Here is a 15,960-nt window from a genome sequence, read left to right on the forward strand (position 1 = left end):
TCCCCCTCCGCATCGTTCTCTCACCACCGGTGTCTGCTCTGTATGTATTAAGCTGCGCGGACGCGCTCTATCCCACAGCAGGGACGAAATATGACCAGCAGAGCAGTGAGACGGTTGTGAAGAGTCGGAAAGACCTTCGAAGCAAACGGCGATCCTGACAGGCAATGCTTTTCCGAGCTCCGTTTTCCAAGAGTTCGTGTTCATGAAAGAGTCAGTGTTCATTTAAATGACCCCCTGGAGCCAGATGAGTCACAGAAAAGTTCAAATAGGCTTTTCTGTGCCCAATGAAGAGCGATCCTTGAACTCCTCCAACAGGAATTGGAGTTGGTTGCTTAAGGTTTGTTTTTTTTTTTTTTTTTTCCCAATTCCAGTATTTTCTGGAAAAGGGTGTGGTAGTTGCCCCCCAGTTATACTGTATGATTGGGCTACTAATAAAAATGAATTTTAATTAAAGAGATTAAAGATTTGATCTATCCAGCCACTATCTTACAACATATATTAGGACCACAGATTCTACTTGTGTTTTGGGGCTCTGATGAGTTTGTCTCTCATTTATTGTGTAACTGATCCACTTGCTTTTGTCATTCTTTTTCTCTTGAATGGGAACATTTGTTTATCTATTTTTAAAGACAATACTGACATGAGAATTCCTTCCTGATAGATTTCATCATAATTATGGCCATTTTTTTTATAATTGTAAACGTAAATACTGTAATTATAAAGTGTTTGCTTTTGTTTTCGTTCATTTGGCCAGTATATTTGTCTTACTGCTTGCAGTACGAGCTAGGCGGGTAAGGGGGGGCAGGGGGCGCTGTTCAGTAATGTTTCCTCTCACTCACAACAGAAGAAGGACAAAAGGACCAATCAGACGTGCCGTCTACAAATCAACAAGGAAGTCTTTTCAAGGCGCCAATTTCGCATCGTCGTTGAAATTGAAATAGTTTTTCTGTGTATCGTCTGTTTTTATTCGGCACTAACGTTTTGACAATGACTGAGAACACCTTCCCTGTTTATACTGCGGATGCAATAGTGAACTTCTACCGAACAGAAGTTCTCACTGGCCAAGAGGCCAAACACTTTACTAAGAGCGACCTGACTCCTGCTCCGAAGGTAACGTCCGTTTGGTGCTGTTGTTGTCTGCTGGCAAAATGAATAACATTAATTATTTGATTAAAAAAAAAAAGGTTTACTACTTTATACTAATTACAAAATAATTAGTATATTTGAACGTCTTTACAGAAAAATGCATAAGTAGCTTTATCACTACAAAGTTAGGGGTTAACTTAATCTGACATGTTCCATTATGAGGAGAAGCATCAACTATGCCAAACACCGGTCAAAAAGATTGATGAATTAGCGTTGTTTGGTTTATCGACAACGGCAAAGACGTGGAAGGTAATACGTTTGCACAGCATCCTTTTAAAGAATAGATTGACGTTTTTTCAAGTCTGTCTTACATTATTTTGCAATTGTTTTCGTTCAATTTTCAATTTTCAGTATCCAGAATTCGAAACTGAAAAACACACCATTCGTTAAATTGCATCACAAAATTATATATGATCATCATTGAAATTGCATTACATTTTAAAGTAAAAATCATTACTACAAATTTTCGTCAGATCAGAAACGTACACAATAGTTAAGTATCTAAAATGCAAGCGAATAAGACTTCCCTTTCTTTCAAAAAAAGCTTTCATTTTATTTACTGAATATATTGTGTTACTGTGAATATAGATAATGTGGTGTAAAATCGAACTTATTAGAGTAAATCCTGCATTTACAATGAAAAATGATGATTGTGACTATATGTCCGTTCATTGGTCTACCTCACCTTTAGCCACCACAAAGTTTGTGTTTTTATTCAACAAAACCAAATCATAAATATTTCCATCACTTATTAGTTTAATTATTGAACATACAGTAATAATACTGTAATGCTTGAAAGCATAAACCAGTAGATCACAATTACTACAGCAAGAGAAAGTCAATACATTACAACATTTTTACGGTAAACAGAAGGAATATGTATTGCTTATATGAGATGTCTGTATTTTGAGGACCGAACCTGTGATTTTATGTTTCGCACTTTGTAAGGAGAGCATTTTGTGTTGTGCTAGCCAGTTTACCCATTCACAGTAAGAGTTTTTCATATTGAGAACTCTGTGAAAACTGAGTTAAAGCAATCGTGAAATGTACATTGAAAGTCTTATATGGGGAAACACAAGGAGGGAAGTTTGTACTAAAAAGACAGGAACTTTGGCAGATACCCACTTGATTTGACAGACAGAGCTGCAAAAATTACCTGGACGACAGAGGGGGCCTCTGTTCTCCAGGCTCTGAGCCTCAGCACATTCAATTCTAAATAGAATAATGGATACTACATTAAATTGCCAACTCTCAGCTTTAATTTGAATGTGTTTACATTAATATAGAAAGAACTGTGTGGGAGATAAAGCCTTTGAAACACATAACGCCCAAAGTTTAGCGGTTCAAACGTAATTGGACAACTACACATGAACTCCAAAAGAATCATCCTATTTAATATATTTTGGGAAATTCCTTTGCAGTCAATGACTGCCTGAAATGTTTGACCCACAGACACCACAGACACTTTGTATCCTCCCTGGTGATGCTCTCCCAGAGCTTCACTGCAGTCACATTCAGCTCTTGCTTGTTGTGCGGTTGCTCTGCCTTTAGTCTGGTCTTCACCAAGGGGAATGCTGAGAGATGTCTTCTGTCCCACTTTCCACCTTGCTTGTTTATATCATCCGGGCATGCCGGGGTGCTAGTCGTTGGCAGCTGCGTATCATCTTAGACGCAGCAGTTAACCAGCGTTGTACATCAATAAAATATTAATAATTACATTAACTGACTTAACCAAATTAGTATTTCTTGTGCCGACTAGTGAGGGTAGCAATGTTTAATTGTTTAGTCAACTAATCGTGCACATCGCTAGTGAAGTCATCAATAAATGCCAGTGTGCCAGATCAGTTGGCGGCCATACATGCCCAGGCTATAACAGAACCACTGCCGTGTTAGACAGATGAAGTGGTGGCTTTGGGTCGCGAGCTGTTTCTTTAATCTATCCTAACCTATCCTTTAATCAAGTTCAAATTTACACACCTTGGAGACTGGGCAGGAAGCAGCTGTAGATATGTAGCAAAGTCAGACGTCCGTGAGACAAAGAACTGGACTAGATGAGATAACAGCCTGCATTGGAGATGCTATTTGTTTTATAGTCCTCAATCTTCTCTGGTCGTTAAAACTTCAGACCATTAAATAAACACTTAATTATTCTCTCTTACAGCCAGAGGCAGTTCAAACATTGTACATGAGAGTGCTGCATCTCCTGTATCGTTTCAGACCAGAGTGTCACTCTATGGTAAGTGTTTCACTGAAACAAAAATTAACCAGTTTGCATTCCGGCATGTGCACCATTATACTATGCAGTCTTGTCTAGTCCCGTTTGTCTGGTATTAGAAATGTCACTTTCAGCATCTAATATTTGTCTAGGATATAATGTAGTGGTAAATGTCACAGAGCCATCACCTCGTACAGCTACATGTTTTCCTTGCTTTTAGTTGAGAGCTTGATTTGCTTTTTGTTTTCGAACAGGTTCCACTTCTGGAGAACATTCAGTATCCAGTATATCATGAGGGGGCAACTGCTATCATGAGCGTCTACATGCGCATGTGAGTTTTCTTGCTCTGTCTCCAGGATATACAAGAACGCAGTACGCACCAGCCGATGAGTTTATGTGCAGTCCTGGTTGAAATTATACGCATCCCTGAATTTTAAGTACAGAATTTAGAATATCTTCAGAAATAAATGATAATTAACCAATTTTATTTAATCAAAATATTTTAATAAAATATCAAAGGTTGCTAAACAACAAAACAACAAAAAATGCTTCCATATAGTGAAATAAAAAATAGACACAAAATGTACACCGGATACAAATATTTGGACCCTTTTGATGAATTTAAATTAGTTCCCTTAAACGAGATAACAAACAACTGCTGATTGTTTCAAGGGTCTTTTTTTTAAATAATGGTGTAGACATGAGAGCTGTCTGACAGCATCAGAAATACTATTATCAAAAACAACAATTCCAAAGACTTAAGGCAATCGCCAAAGATCTTTAAGTCCCTGTTTCAAAAGTTCGTAATAATATCAAGAAGTATCACAGTCATAAAACTGTTAAGACGCTTCCAGGGTGTGGTGCTAAGAAGAAACTCATTGAGAGAAGTCTGCGAAGGTTGATGCGGATTGTGGAAAAAACACCTCACAAGACATCTTAAGAGCATCAGGCTGACCTGGAGCAATCTGGAGTGGCGGTTTCACACCGCACCATACACCACTGAATAAACCAAGTAGGGCTCCATGGGCGAAGGCCAAGGAGGACACCACTATTGAAAGACAGGGACAAAAGGAAAGACTAATGTTTGCAAAACCTTTCATGGACAAGCCACAGTCTTTCTGGGATAATGTTCTATGGATGAATCAAACCAAAGTAGAGCTCTTTGGGAATGAAGCTCATCAGTTTGTTTATAGGCGATGAAATGAAGCCAAAAAGGAAAAGATCACCCTACCTACAGTAAAACATGGCTCTATCACGTTGTGGGGCTGCTTTGCTGCCTTTGGTACTGGAGGCACTGAATGTATGAAAAGAATGATGAAATCACAAGATCAACAAGGCATTTTAGAGCAAGATGTGTTAGCCAGTTTCAGAAAACTAGGTTTGAGGTCTTGGGTCTTTCAGTAGCACATTGACCTAAAGCACACATCCAGCAGCACAAAAGAATGGTTGAAAAGGAAAAGATGGAGTACCAGCAGACAGTTGCAAGAAGCTTCTTGATGGCTACAGAAAATGTTTAGAGGCTTTCATTGTTGCCAAAGGTTCTACAACCAAATATTAATGAAGGGTACCAATAATTTGTCTGGGGTAAGTTTTGCTTTGTTTTTTTATTTTCTTTCATTCAGTAACCTTCGGCATTTTTAAAAATATTTTGATAATAGAAAGTTGGTTAATTTGCTTTTATTTCTAAAGATATTCTCAATTCTGTACTTAAACTTCAGGGGTGCCAATAATTTCAACCAGGATTTGTATGTGTTCACTCACTTGCCTTCCTCCACAAAAATGTTAGAGGTCAGCTACATGGCAGCATCCATAGAGAGACTAGGGATTCAATGACTTGCACAGTGGAGTTTTGCTTACACCACCCTACTGCTTATGCAAATAAATAGACTCAAATGAAAATAGTAGATTATTTGTTTTGTTGTTTTCAGTTGGGTATTCAAAACGCTACAGCCCTGGAATTGGATTTCAATGTGATGTAATGCAAGATATATACATTTTTTTATTTTTCCATTTAGTTACTATTTATTTACCAACATTCTTCATCATCTTTTTAGGCGGCAATTTCTGCCTATGTGCTTGGTGTATGATTTCTCATTGAATGACCTTCTAGCCCCAAGTAAGAATATGTTTCTTATTTCATCTTTCCAGAGATCATTAAAAAATAACCACATAATGCACAGGCTAATTCACATTTCAAAACTTAACCAGTCCTTTGATAATGGTCTTTGCTGTTCCTTTCCAGAAAAACAGAAGACTCTGACAGTTCTCAGTGCAATCATGAACTTTCTTCACTTCAGGAAGCAGAGGATGGACATGATCTTGGAGAAGCAGGCCAAATTTGTATGTTAAACTGGTCAAAACAGGGATAAAGGCTAGCTTTTAGCCTAACGCTAACCCCTCACTAGTGGTATAGTATCTCGAGGGTAAAGGCTCCCTGTGGAGACCTCTAGAAGTGCTGTGGAGCTGTTTGTCTATTAGTGGGTCCCTGTTTTGTTTATGTTGTGCATGTGCACAAACTAACACATGCGCACACACACGACGAGTGAAGAGATGCACAGTCCTGCCAATGGTCTCACACTATTCTACTGATCAACAGTTGGAGGTGACATGCCAAGATTTAATAGAAGGTCTAAATATATAATAGAACTTCCTTAATTAGAAATATCCCTGTAAACTGTTTTAATTTGATGTGTGAAAATGACAGAGAGTTAGGGCTATCATTGCAGAGAAATCTCTTAATTGCACATTTATGCTTAATTCACTTTTGATCTCAGTATTTTTTTAATTTTTTTTTATAATGGACACTGTTGGTCATCTTTTGTCTTGAGCATTCTTTCAACCACAAGCTTGTTTTCTTGACTGCTCTGGCTTCTGCAAAGTTAGTGACCATTATCCTGGTGTGTGTTTGAAATTTCACGTATTGTAACAGATAGTTTCTCTGTTGTCAGAGGGCAGACATGGACAGGCTTCAGGCTTACACCAAAGGCAATCTAGAGGCAGAGAAGAAGATTGAGATGCTGACGTAAGTCTTGAATTAAACATGTCACATCTGTGACGTGATTTTTTTTTTTTTTTTTCTTTTTTTCTCCTTGCTTGGTTGCTTTATGGCTGGCCAGCTATATGGCCTGTAGAGAGGGATTGGGTAAAGATGAGTTGTTACCTTTTGATCTTTTTTTTGTTTTATTAAAAACAAATTTTTGACAGTGTCAAACTGATGAATTGATTAGTTGATCAACAAAAAATTAATTTGTAACCATTTTGATAGTCAATTAATCACATAAATCAATTAATAAGCAAACATGCTAGACATTGACTGGTTCGAGCTGCTCCAATGTGAGGATTTCTATAGACTAATTGTAAAAATAATTTTTCAGATTAAGTCATAATGAAAATAATTACGACTGTAACTAACAGTTATTTTCATTAAACCCTTGATTATTTTCTTGATGAATCATTTGGTCTAAAATTGTGTGAAAAAACTGAAAAATGGCCATGACGATGTCCTAAAGTCCAAGGTGACGTCTTCAAATTGTTTGTTTTATTCAACCAACTGTCCAAAACCCAAAGACATTCAATTAATTATCCCAGAGGACAACAAAGAACAGCTAATTCTCACATTTGAGAAGCTTGAAGCATAGAAATGTTTGGCATTTGGCTTGAAATATTACTGCAGCTCTAAAAATAATTGTTAGTTGCAGCATTAAACTCAAAATAACTGATGATTTATTTTGCAAAAACAAATGTTACAATAATTATAATAACATGAGCAAAAGAAATGAAAACATGACAGTGAAATGTATGTTCTCTCCACTGACATGAAAGATGGAAGTAGTAGTTCACTTTGCAGTGAGATCTTTACAGAGTTGTCTCGTCCTTGTCTAGGACCATCCCACCAGAGCAGCAGGCCGAGGCAGACGAGCTGGCAGCGGCTCTCTCTGAGCTGCAGGCCACCACCATGCATGAATACCAGGATGTGGTAGGTGGAGATGAAATGCAGTCTGGATAATAAAAATATGTGGTTGTATGAGCTGTCAGTGAAAGTGACATAACCTCATCTCCTTTCAGAATGCTAAAAACGACTGCATCGCAGAGTTGAAAACCAAAATTGCAGAGAAGTCTCAGAAACTGGTATGTGACTGTGACCTAAATATTTAATAAGCACTCTCTATGTTTTTGTTCACAATATAAAGTTGTTCTCTGGTGTGATGTCCCAAACCTCCTCATTAAAAATACAGACAGTAAGAGTCAAGATGTGTGTGTTTGAATGTGTCTGTGACAGGCCCAGGTTAAATTGGACGTCAGCAACCTGAAGGAAGACATTAGCAAACTCAAGTCTCAGATTGTGGAGTCTCCGGACGAGCTGAAGAGTCAGATGGAGAAGATGAGGGAGAACGTCAAGAACATCAAGAACTCCATTGTGAGTAGAAAAGGAAACCCGGACACCAATGGTTCCAAAAGATGGCATGTTGAAATGAGTTCAGACTGATACAATGATTATTGATGGCACTGATTTCAGAAAGAAACAGATGAGCGTGTGGTGGAGCTGCAGAACATGGTGCAGAGTGTGAGTCACACTGAGGCCGAGATCCAGCAGATGTACAACCTGCTGCAGGACCTGGAGAGCAGCATGAACAATACCAAGCAGAGACAAGAGACGGTATGAACAGTGTACAAGCGTTCTGTATTTAAATCTCTTTTGCTTTTTAAAAACAAGAACATTTGTTCAATAACCGTAACAGCCTCAGCAAATATGTTATGATAATTTTGTTGCATTGAGAAGGAAAAATCTTACTAACATCCTGATTAAGCATTGAAATACATTACAAGTTTATTAAAAAAGCACACAGTTTGTTTAAATTTTCCATAGACTCACATTCTTTTTAATAGCAAAAAAACATAATTATACTATAGAAGCAATATATTATTAATTTATTAATTGTATAGTGATATAAGTAATATAATCTAGTATAAAATAAAATAGTGTTAAATAAGGAACTACTTCTTTTAATGAATATGATGATTTGATCTGTTGTGATGTGCTTTTTCTGCTGATGATGGGGAACTGCATCTGACAACAGACGGAAGGTACTGGTATGAGTGTAGATTGGGCTTCAGTGTACCACCTTATAAATGAGTGGTTTCATTTAATCTAATTAAAGTCATTAATGTCAATGAGCGAAGGCACGATGATTCTTCATAGTTTTCACCTGGTGCCAGAATTTACATTCTCCAAACACCAAATGCTGGTAAGCCTGGGGTGGAAACACTGGACCTGTTCCTTTACAGCCTGTCATTGTGCATAATGAATTATCTTGTATCTTTCTGGGCGTGTGTGTGTGTTTGTGTTTGTGTGTGTAGCACCAGGAGCTGACAGCTCAATATGAGAAGAAGCAGAAGGAGCTGAAGAACCTGTGTATCGAGGAAGGCCAGGTAAAGCGAGCTCAGGGCATGAAGCTGGACAAGGAGACCAAACAGAACATCCGGAGACAGATGAAGAGAGAGATGAAGGAGCAGCATGTCCAAGATGTTTTGGGGTATTTAATGCCATAATATATATACAGCATGCTCCACCACTGGTCAATCTTATAATCTCATGGAATTTACTTAGTAGACAGCTGGATAAATAGAAACAATCTGACAATCCTGTTCTGTAAAAACAAAGTTTCAAAACCTAAACTTGCCTGTTCTCCAGGCAATGTAACCAAATCCATCAGAAGCGTGAGGAGATGGCCGACAAAATCCAAGAGATCTCAGGAGAGACGCAGCAGCTGAAGGCCAAGATCCAGAGCCTGAGAGATGTCTGCAGCAAAGAGACAGAGAAAGCTCAGGTACGGTCAGGACAGGGAAGGTCCACCTCCTACACATCTGCTTCACGGTCCAGCTTTGTCATACTTTTACTCGTGCTTTGAGGCTAACATGTTTCATTTCACCTTGTCCAGGCTCTGTACGATACCCTGTCAACTTCAGTGGATGACTTGCACAGGAGAATTGAAATGCACGTTGTGGACCTGAAAGAAGATGTCATCAAGATGTCTGCAAACTTTTAAATGGATCAGTTTTCATTTTTGTCAGTTATATTACCGTGTTACTGTTTATATGTCCTGTTTTTACTTTTTTCACATTGTATTGCCTTTTGACCATTAGTATTTAAAATGTTTAACAAAGAGTTGTATTTTAATGAAAGTAATAGCTGTCATCTATATCATTGGTTAATAAATTCAAAGCTTCAGAATGTAAAAAGTAAAGCGTCTTATATTCAGGAATTGCAAGGCGGTAGCTCTATGTTAACATTGTTGTACTGTTGTACATCATACGTTTTGTACATTTGTTCTGTGATCAGTCATGGCCAAACTTTCTTTTATGGTGAAACTATGTATCTTTTAAATGTAAAAAAAAAAAAAAAGGGAAATTCTTGAACATAAAAAACTAAAGTCAGATTTCCGGATAATAAAAATCAAAAACCAAAACAACTGTTACTTCGATTTTGGCCACAAATCCCGCTTTTTATAAAACGGTCGGGTAAGACCGGACGTGCCGGCTAGGAGATAGCATCTCTGTGTCCCCAAGCAACACGCTGTGAACAAATCAGGGATTGATAGGAAACAAGGAGCTAGGGAGCTCTTGTTCCTGCCATGTGCTATAGTTGTGTGGCTCCTCTTTCACACTGCAGAGGTATGTAGCCTGACACAATGGCTTGCTTTATGTGGACACTGTTTTAGCTTCTTCCCTGGGGGTATTCTAGTGAGGCTTCCTGGTTGGAACCCTTTTCGTACCACAGTGGTAAGTAGGGCCTGGACAACCGTGAAATCGTTTTGTTGTATATGCAGATTGAGGATCATTCTAATTACTTCTGTCTGGTTTGGGTTTTAAGTGCTTGCCATATTTTACCATTGTTTAGACATTGCTCCTTTTAACCATTTAAAAACTGTGTTCAGCATTTTAAACAGCTGGTAACTTTGTAGTTCCTCCTCCTTACATTTATTGTGTAGACGTGAGTACTGGTGTACCGGGGAGGCCAGCCACCCTGGGTGAGGTCCCTTCACAGTTCGCTGTGGTTAAAGGCTCTGGGACAAGCAACTGGTTCACCCATTTGCTGGGTGAGTGTGGTTAGGTTGCCGTGGCTGCACTAGTTGGCGAGTATATGGTTGCACCCCTGGACACTCCTCTATGTAGCCTGCTGTCCCGTTCACCAGCCCCAGCCCACTTAGGTTCAGTTTTGGTTTGTCTCCTTTGAATACTAGAAGTAAATTTATATGTAACTTCTAACTCTAAAATATTTATTATTTTAAAGTAGACTTTGGAATAAAAATGTTTCCAAACACTCACCGATGTCTGTTTTTCAGTGATACCGTCCATTTTTTTACTCAATTCAATAAAAATACGTTCATTTTGAATCACGTCTCTTCAGTGAGTCTCTCTGCCTTGTTAAACTGTGGATTTAAGGTCATTGGTATTTGGCAGTACATATTTCCAAGTTGTACTTATTTCCTGGGGTATAATGACATAGTTGTTTCCCTTTTCTAATGAACCCACTAAAAATATAGTTCTTCCGTCCCGCTCCCTTTGGCAAACTTCTAACACTGACTTCACTGTGCGTTGGCTACTGTGTTGAAGTGGCAGCTTGGTCTGGAAATGACATGTTTTCTGTCACTGGTGTTCGTGGCCGTGATTCAGTATCCAAATGTTAGGAGGGTGATTGCTCCGAAGTAAACTAATGCTGGTCTTCCATATGCTTCTGGTGAATAAAACTCCCTCATGACGGGGTTTATTTTCATAATGTCACTGCAAGTAGTAACAGCACCCCTGTCACCCCGGCCCAGGAGAGACCCTTTCCTGTTGCTAGTCAGAAGTCAGTGTAAACCTAGGGCTGCGGTTGAAAAGGCTTTTTTTTTTTTTTTTGCTTAGTTTCCTAACTGGGTGGCAGCCATGATAAGAGGTGGTCGAATTCCCTAAATGATATGGAAAGGTGCTTCAATGATTCCTTTCTTATATCCTTATAATATAATGCCATCCCGCAATTCCTTGCGACAGCACCCCACATCAACCGTGGAACTCCTATTGGATTCTCTTATCACTGCGGTTGTCTTTTTCCTGAATCCTTACTAATTCTCCCTTCGCACTTTTTGGTCACCCCCATGACGAGGTCAAGGAAAAGCGGTCAGGAAAGGACACAGGGCTAATGTTCTGACTATTCGACCGCAACCTAGCTCCTGTCCCCTCTTACGCATGTGTTTCGCCAGCTGCGAAGCCAACTGACAGTCAAAAGCCCAAGAAGTGAAGCTGCCTGCAGCACGTACCAGGGCAGGGATTCCCCAGGGAAGATACCGAGTGTCTGCCTAAGCTCAGTTCATTTGTCTTGTACATTCTGGACCCCTGAAATTGGGGGGCTAGAGCTGAAGGTTTCCTGTGGACTTTTAGGCCTCTAGTATCGCTACGGAGCTGTTTTTCTACGAGTGGGTCCCGGCTCACGAGGACACACGTGCGTCCTTGTGCGTGCGCACAAAGTTGATGCAATATGCAAAAATGTTATAAATACATATATGTTCCTTCTGACATCAACTTTTTGTGTTGCATAATAGGTCTATAGAAGGGTCTAACCCCCTGACCCAAACCCTCTGACAATGTTCCATCCACATTTATGCTTCCTACTGTTCATATTCCAATTTTAAGACTCTTAAGACTTTGGACTTTAAGAACTGTCATATTCTTAAACGTTAAATGCATCACTTATTCTTCTTGTTCTCCACCTTTGAAGCCATGGAAGACTTTCCAGGGACTACACAGCTAACTGAGAGTGTGTCCCACCAGTTTCGGCTTGAACATCGCCAAGGGAGGAGCCGGCTGCGAATGAATACATTAACATCATCGGAGCACTTTCAAACTGTGCAATCCGGACCTCTAGTGGCTGGAGTCCGCGTAACATGCTACCACATAACACACCCTCTAAGACATGTTCTAACTTATCAGTTCATATATTGACGTTATTCATTGAAAAATCCATTTAATGGAAAATGGAAAATTTATCAAAGAAGGAAAACTGAAGATATTTTATGTCATTCTACTGACATATGGACTGTCTAACTAAAGCCCCATTTTTTGGAAACATTAAATAAATTTATCAAACAATCAAAAAGTGTTTCATCCAAGTATGGTGCAAATATACTGTCTAGATACTAAAATGGAATACACTTTATACATACTGAGGTTCGGTTTTGTGATTTTTTTGTAAATGCGTTTGGTTCTTATTCTGAGGAAACTGTAGAAAAGGAAAGAGTTGGTGGGGAAAGTCAGTGTTTTACCAGTACTTCCTTATCTTGACATTTTTTAAGTAAGAACTTCAAAGAAAGTGTAGACGATATGAAACACCTGAGAGGTTTACATTACACGTCGACAAACTAAGAGGGAATACACTCATTAAAACTCCTCAACGAACCAAGACAAATGAAAGAGTTCAAGCTCCTCCGCACGCTAAGAAGGAATAAGAGTGAAAGATTTATCAACATATTAAAAGGGAATGAAATAGTTCAAAAATTTAGAGTTAAAACGTATCTACATCTTAAGAACAAATAATGAAAGACTTTGAATTTATCTAGAAATTCAGAGATTACGAAGTGAAAAATGATCTACAATCTAAAAAGGAAGGAAAGAGCTCAGAAGAAGTAAAAGTGTCAACTTATCTACACACTAAGAAATGAAAGCGTTATCTTCAAACTGTGTGTGTGCGTGGTAGTGTTAGAGCTACTGGCTGGTCCAGCCGTGGAGCTCTGCGCCTGGCCTGTTATCCAGCGGGAGGCTCACATCTCCCGGGCTGTATGGCGAGTCGGCCATCCCCGCCATGGCCATCTCCACCGCTGCGTGAACAGCAGAGGGCTGCCGGACGTCGTCCACGGGCCCCTGGGGGGCCTCCGGGTCTGGATCCCCTGCTGCCTTTCTCCCGCTGTTCTCTCCCGGGACAGGGAGTGGACGAGAAGCGGGGTCCGACTGGTTTGGCTACACCCTTCGGACTGGTGCGGGAGAGCGGGAGAAAGGCGTGGGGTGACCGTCGAGCTGGGACAGACTGGTTTTCTGACCAACAGAGTAACAGGAGGCAGCTCAAGACCAACATTGTGTGCGTACGTTTGGCCTGTGGGGCAGAGGTGGAGGGCCGGGGACACTCTCATGTCTTCTCTCCAGAGGCTCCGCTGCTCCCTCTGTCTCTTGCTGCTTTCGGCAGCCTGTTGAGACAGATGCGCGGATGCAGAAAGTAAAGGACCGGGTCGTGCTCCCTTCAGACTCCCGTTGTGTCATCAATGGATCCCGTCACAGAGAACGGATCCTCGTCTTTCAGCCGAGATGGCCACTGTCGCTGCGTTCCTCGGAAACGGTGCCGTCAAAGGGTGAACACCGGTTGGAATAGTCCGCCGATGATGACTTTACGCCGAACGATCCAAGCGGTACCAGAGGTCTATAATAAACACTGGCTCCGCGTCGGCGGCGTCAGCGGTGCGAACAAGCGCGACGGGCAGGTGCATATGTCAGCAGGTCGACACAAACCAAAGCTGAAACTTCGTGGACCGAAGAACTGCCCCCACGGATTGGCCTCGGGGGATGTGATGTGACTGGATGCTGCGGCAACGCCGGACGGGACTTCGGACTTCAGGTGTGTGGACTTCCTGGCTGTTGGAGTCTGTGTTCTCCCAGGATGGGGGACACATCGACAGTCTGCCTCCCTCCATGTCCCCAGAGGAGGGTGCTTCATACCTACATCTAAATCCTCGCATGACGAAGCCTCCCAGATGAGCGGCGCCTCATCCAGACGGATGGAGGTTGGAGGCAGTGCCAGACTGGAACTTTCTACTATCTAATATCTTCACTGACGCGACAGTAAAACCTAAGTTTCACTCTTCAGGCTCAATGCAAATCATCTGTTTTACGTCTAGTAGCAAAAGAAAGCTGTATTTAAAAAAAAAATCCATAACAGTTCAGCTTCTTTAGTGACCATTTGTCCGTAATCAAAATCAAACTTGAAACAAACAGGAATGCGTTGAACACAGATGAAGCAAGTCCATTGTCCATACAGAGTCTTTGTCTGCTCTTCAGGGTTATCTAACCTTGTCAAGCAGTCAAACGAGCGAAGAAAGAAATCCTGGCTACTGCTGCCTCTCTTACTCTGGTATAAAAAAAAACAAATGAATTATACACCCTCCTGGGTGCATGCCGGACCTGCACCTGCCTACCTGCAGAAAAGTTGAGATGCCTAAAGTGCTGCACAGTTCTTACAACATAAACCAAAAATAGACTAAGTAATCTAAAAGAAAAAAAACTTGTCAAACGAACCAAACCAGACAAATATCCAACAGAAGAAAAATAATTAATGGATCTAGTCTTAAAACACATCACAAATAAGACAACAAAATGATAAATAGCTCCCACATCGTCATTACACAGTTAGGTTAAAAATGCTAAAGTGACACAAATGACCTCAGCAAACCAACTGGGTGATTACTTTTGCAATGTTGTTTCAGTTATTTCATTTTATTACTTTTTACAGTAATAATACAGTAGTAACCTTTTTTAAATCTTTTTCGACCTTTCGACGCCTCAGGGCTTAAATTCAGTCGAGGTGCCGAGCAAAAACGGCTCGAACAATGTTTTTCCAACCATTTTAAACTCTTTATGTTGATCCGTATGTCCCAGAGTGAAATGGGGCTTTTGAAATGAGTGTCTTGAATATATAGGCTCTCCATAGCAAGCAGCTTCACACATCATCACCAAGACCAGCTGCTGATCCTAACTGGACTGACTGGCAATGTAAGTGTTTCTTTAAGGAGGAATTATTTTATTGAAATTGTATTCATTTGAGATACAATTGGAATTATAATGCTTTGCTATTATTCTCTCAGGAATATTATTATATTGTAAAGACTCAATTTTTACACTTCTTTTTGTACTGACAGTCTTTATAAGAGACAGTGACCGTGGCCATTTATACTTGAACTGCTGTAGCGGTCACTTCAAGGCTGAATTGTCAATCAGGCCAAGCGGGCGACCCTACACGGCCCCAGACCCCGAAACCCCCCTTCTAGGAATGTGCACCATAATTGAATCATTATCAAGTGAAATGATGAGGGCCTCAGTGGGCCCTGCCTATCTTCTCTTTCACTTTTGTAATGATCTTAAAGTGACACATATCCAACCTATGGCTATGCAATATTCCATCACAAGAGCACTCATGTCCAGCTCAGCTTCCTAGGTCATGTTTTCTTTATTTCATCAGTACGTGTTCCAGCATTCTTCCTATTGTTTGTATTGTCCGTGTGACTCTGTTTCTGTTTTCGGACCGCATCCTTGCCTGGCCCTCTGGTTTTTGTTTGCCTGTTCCTGACTGCCTGCTTGTGTACCGACCTTTGCTTCAGTAAAGATTTTGTACTTGGTAATAACTTGAATGTGCCTCAGCATGACCTGCTTTGATTGTCATAATTCACATTGAATGTAATGTAACAAATGCCCCGCAATCTGTTGGTTAACTGAAGCTCAACATCATTTAATTCCTTGTTGAACAGAGTGAACAATCCATTGTTTTCTTTCCACAAAAGTTCACATGAGACTTTTTTTTTCCC

General features: G+C 40.3%; 1 protein-coding gene across 1 annotated transcript; it reads left to right on the forward strand.

The window, feature by feature from the left end:
* The first annotated feature begins 843 nt into the window (after positions 1–843).
* On the forward strand, positions 844–10,493 carry nuf2 (UF2 component of NDC80 kinetochore complex). The gene is made up of 13 exons (XM_040115493.1): positions 844–1,110; positions 3,308–3,382; positions 3,616–3,692; positions 5,416–5,477; positions 5,604–5,701; positions 6,310–6,383; positions 7,244–7,337; positions 7,427–7,489; positions 7,641–7,778; positions 7,878–8,018; positions 8,720–8,895; positions 9,054–9,189; positions 9,301–10,493. The coding sequence occupies exons 1-13, from the start codon at positions 988–990 to the stop codon at positions 9,406–9,408; spliced, it is 1,365 nt and encodes a 454-aa protein (XP_039971427.1). The 5' UTR covers positions 844–987; the 3' UTR covers positions 9,409–10,493.
* Positions 10,494–15,960: the final 5,467 nt, after the last annotated feature.

The sequence above is a fragment of the Xiphias gladius genome, chromosome 21 (assembly GCF_016859285.1).
Source record: "Xiphias gladius isolate SHS-SW01 ecotype Sanya breed wild chromosome 21, ASM1685928v1, whole genome shotgun sequence".
NCBI lineage: Eukaryota > Metazoa > Chordata > Actinopteri > Istiophoriformes > Xiphiidae > Xiphias > Xiphias gladius.

Coding starts and splice junctions, on each gene's coding strand:
- nuf2 (XM_040115493.1), top strand. CDS start 988: ATGACTGAGAACACCTTCCCTGTTTATACTGCGGATGCAATAGTGAAC. Junction 7,779..7,877: donor AGAACATCAAGAACTCCATT/GTGAGTAGAAAA, acceptor CACTGATTTCAG/AAAGAAACAGATGAGCGTGT. Junction 8,896..9,053: donor CATGTCCAAGATGTTTTGGG/GTATTTAATGCC, acceptor CCTGTTCTCCAG/GCAATGTAACCAAATCCATC.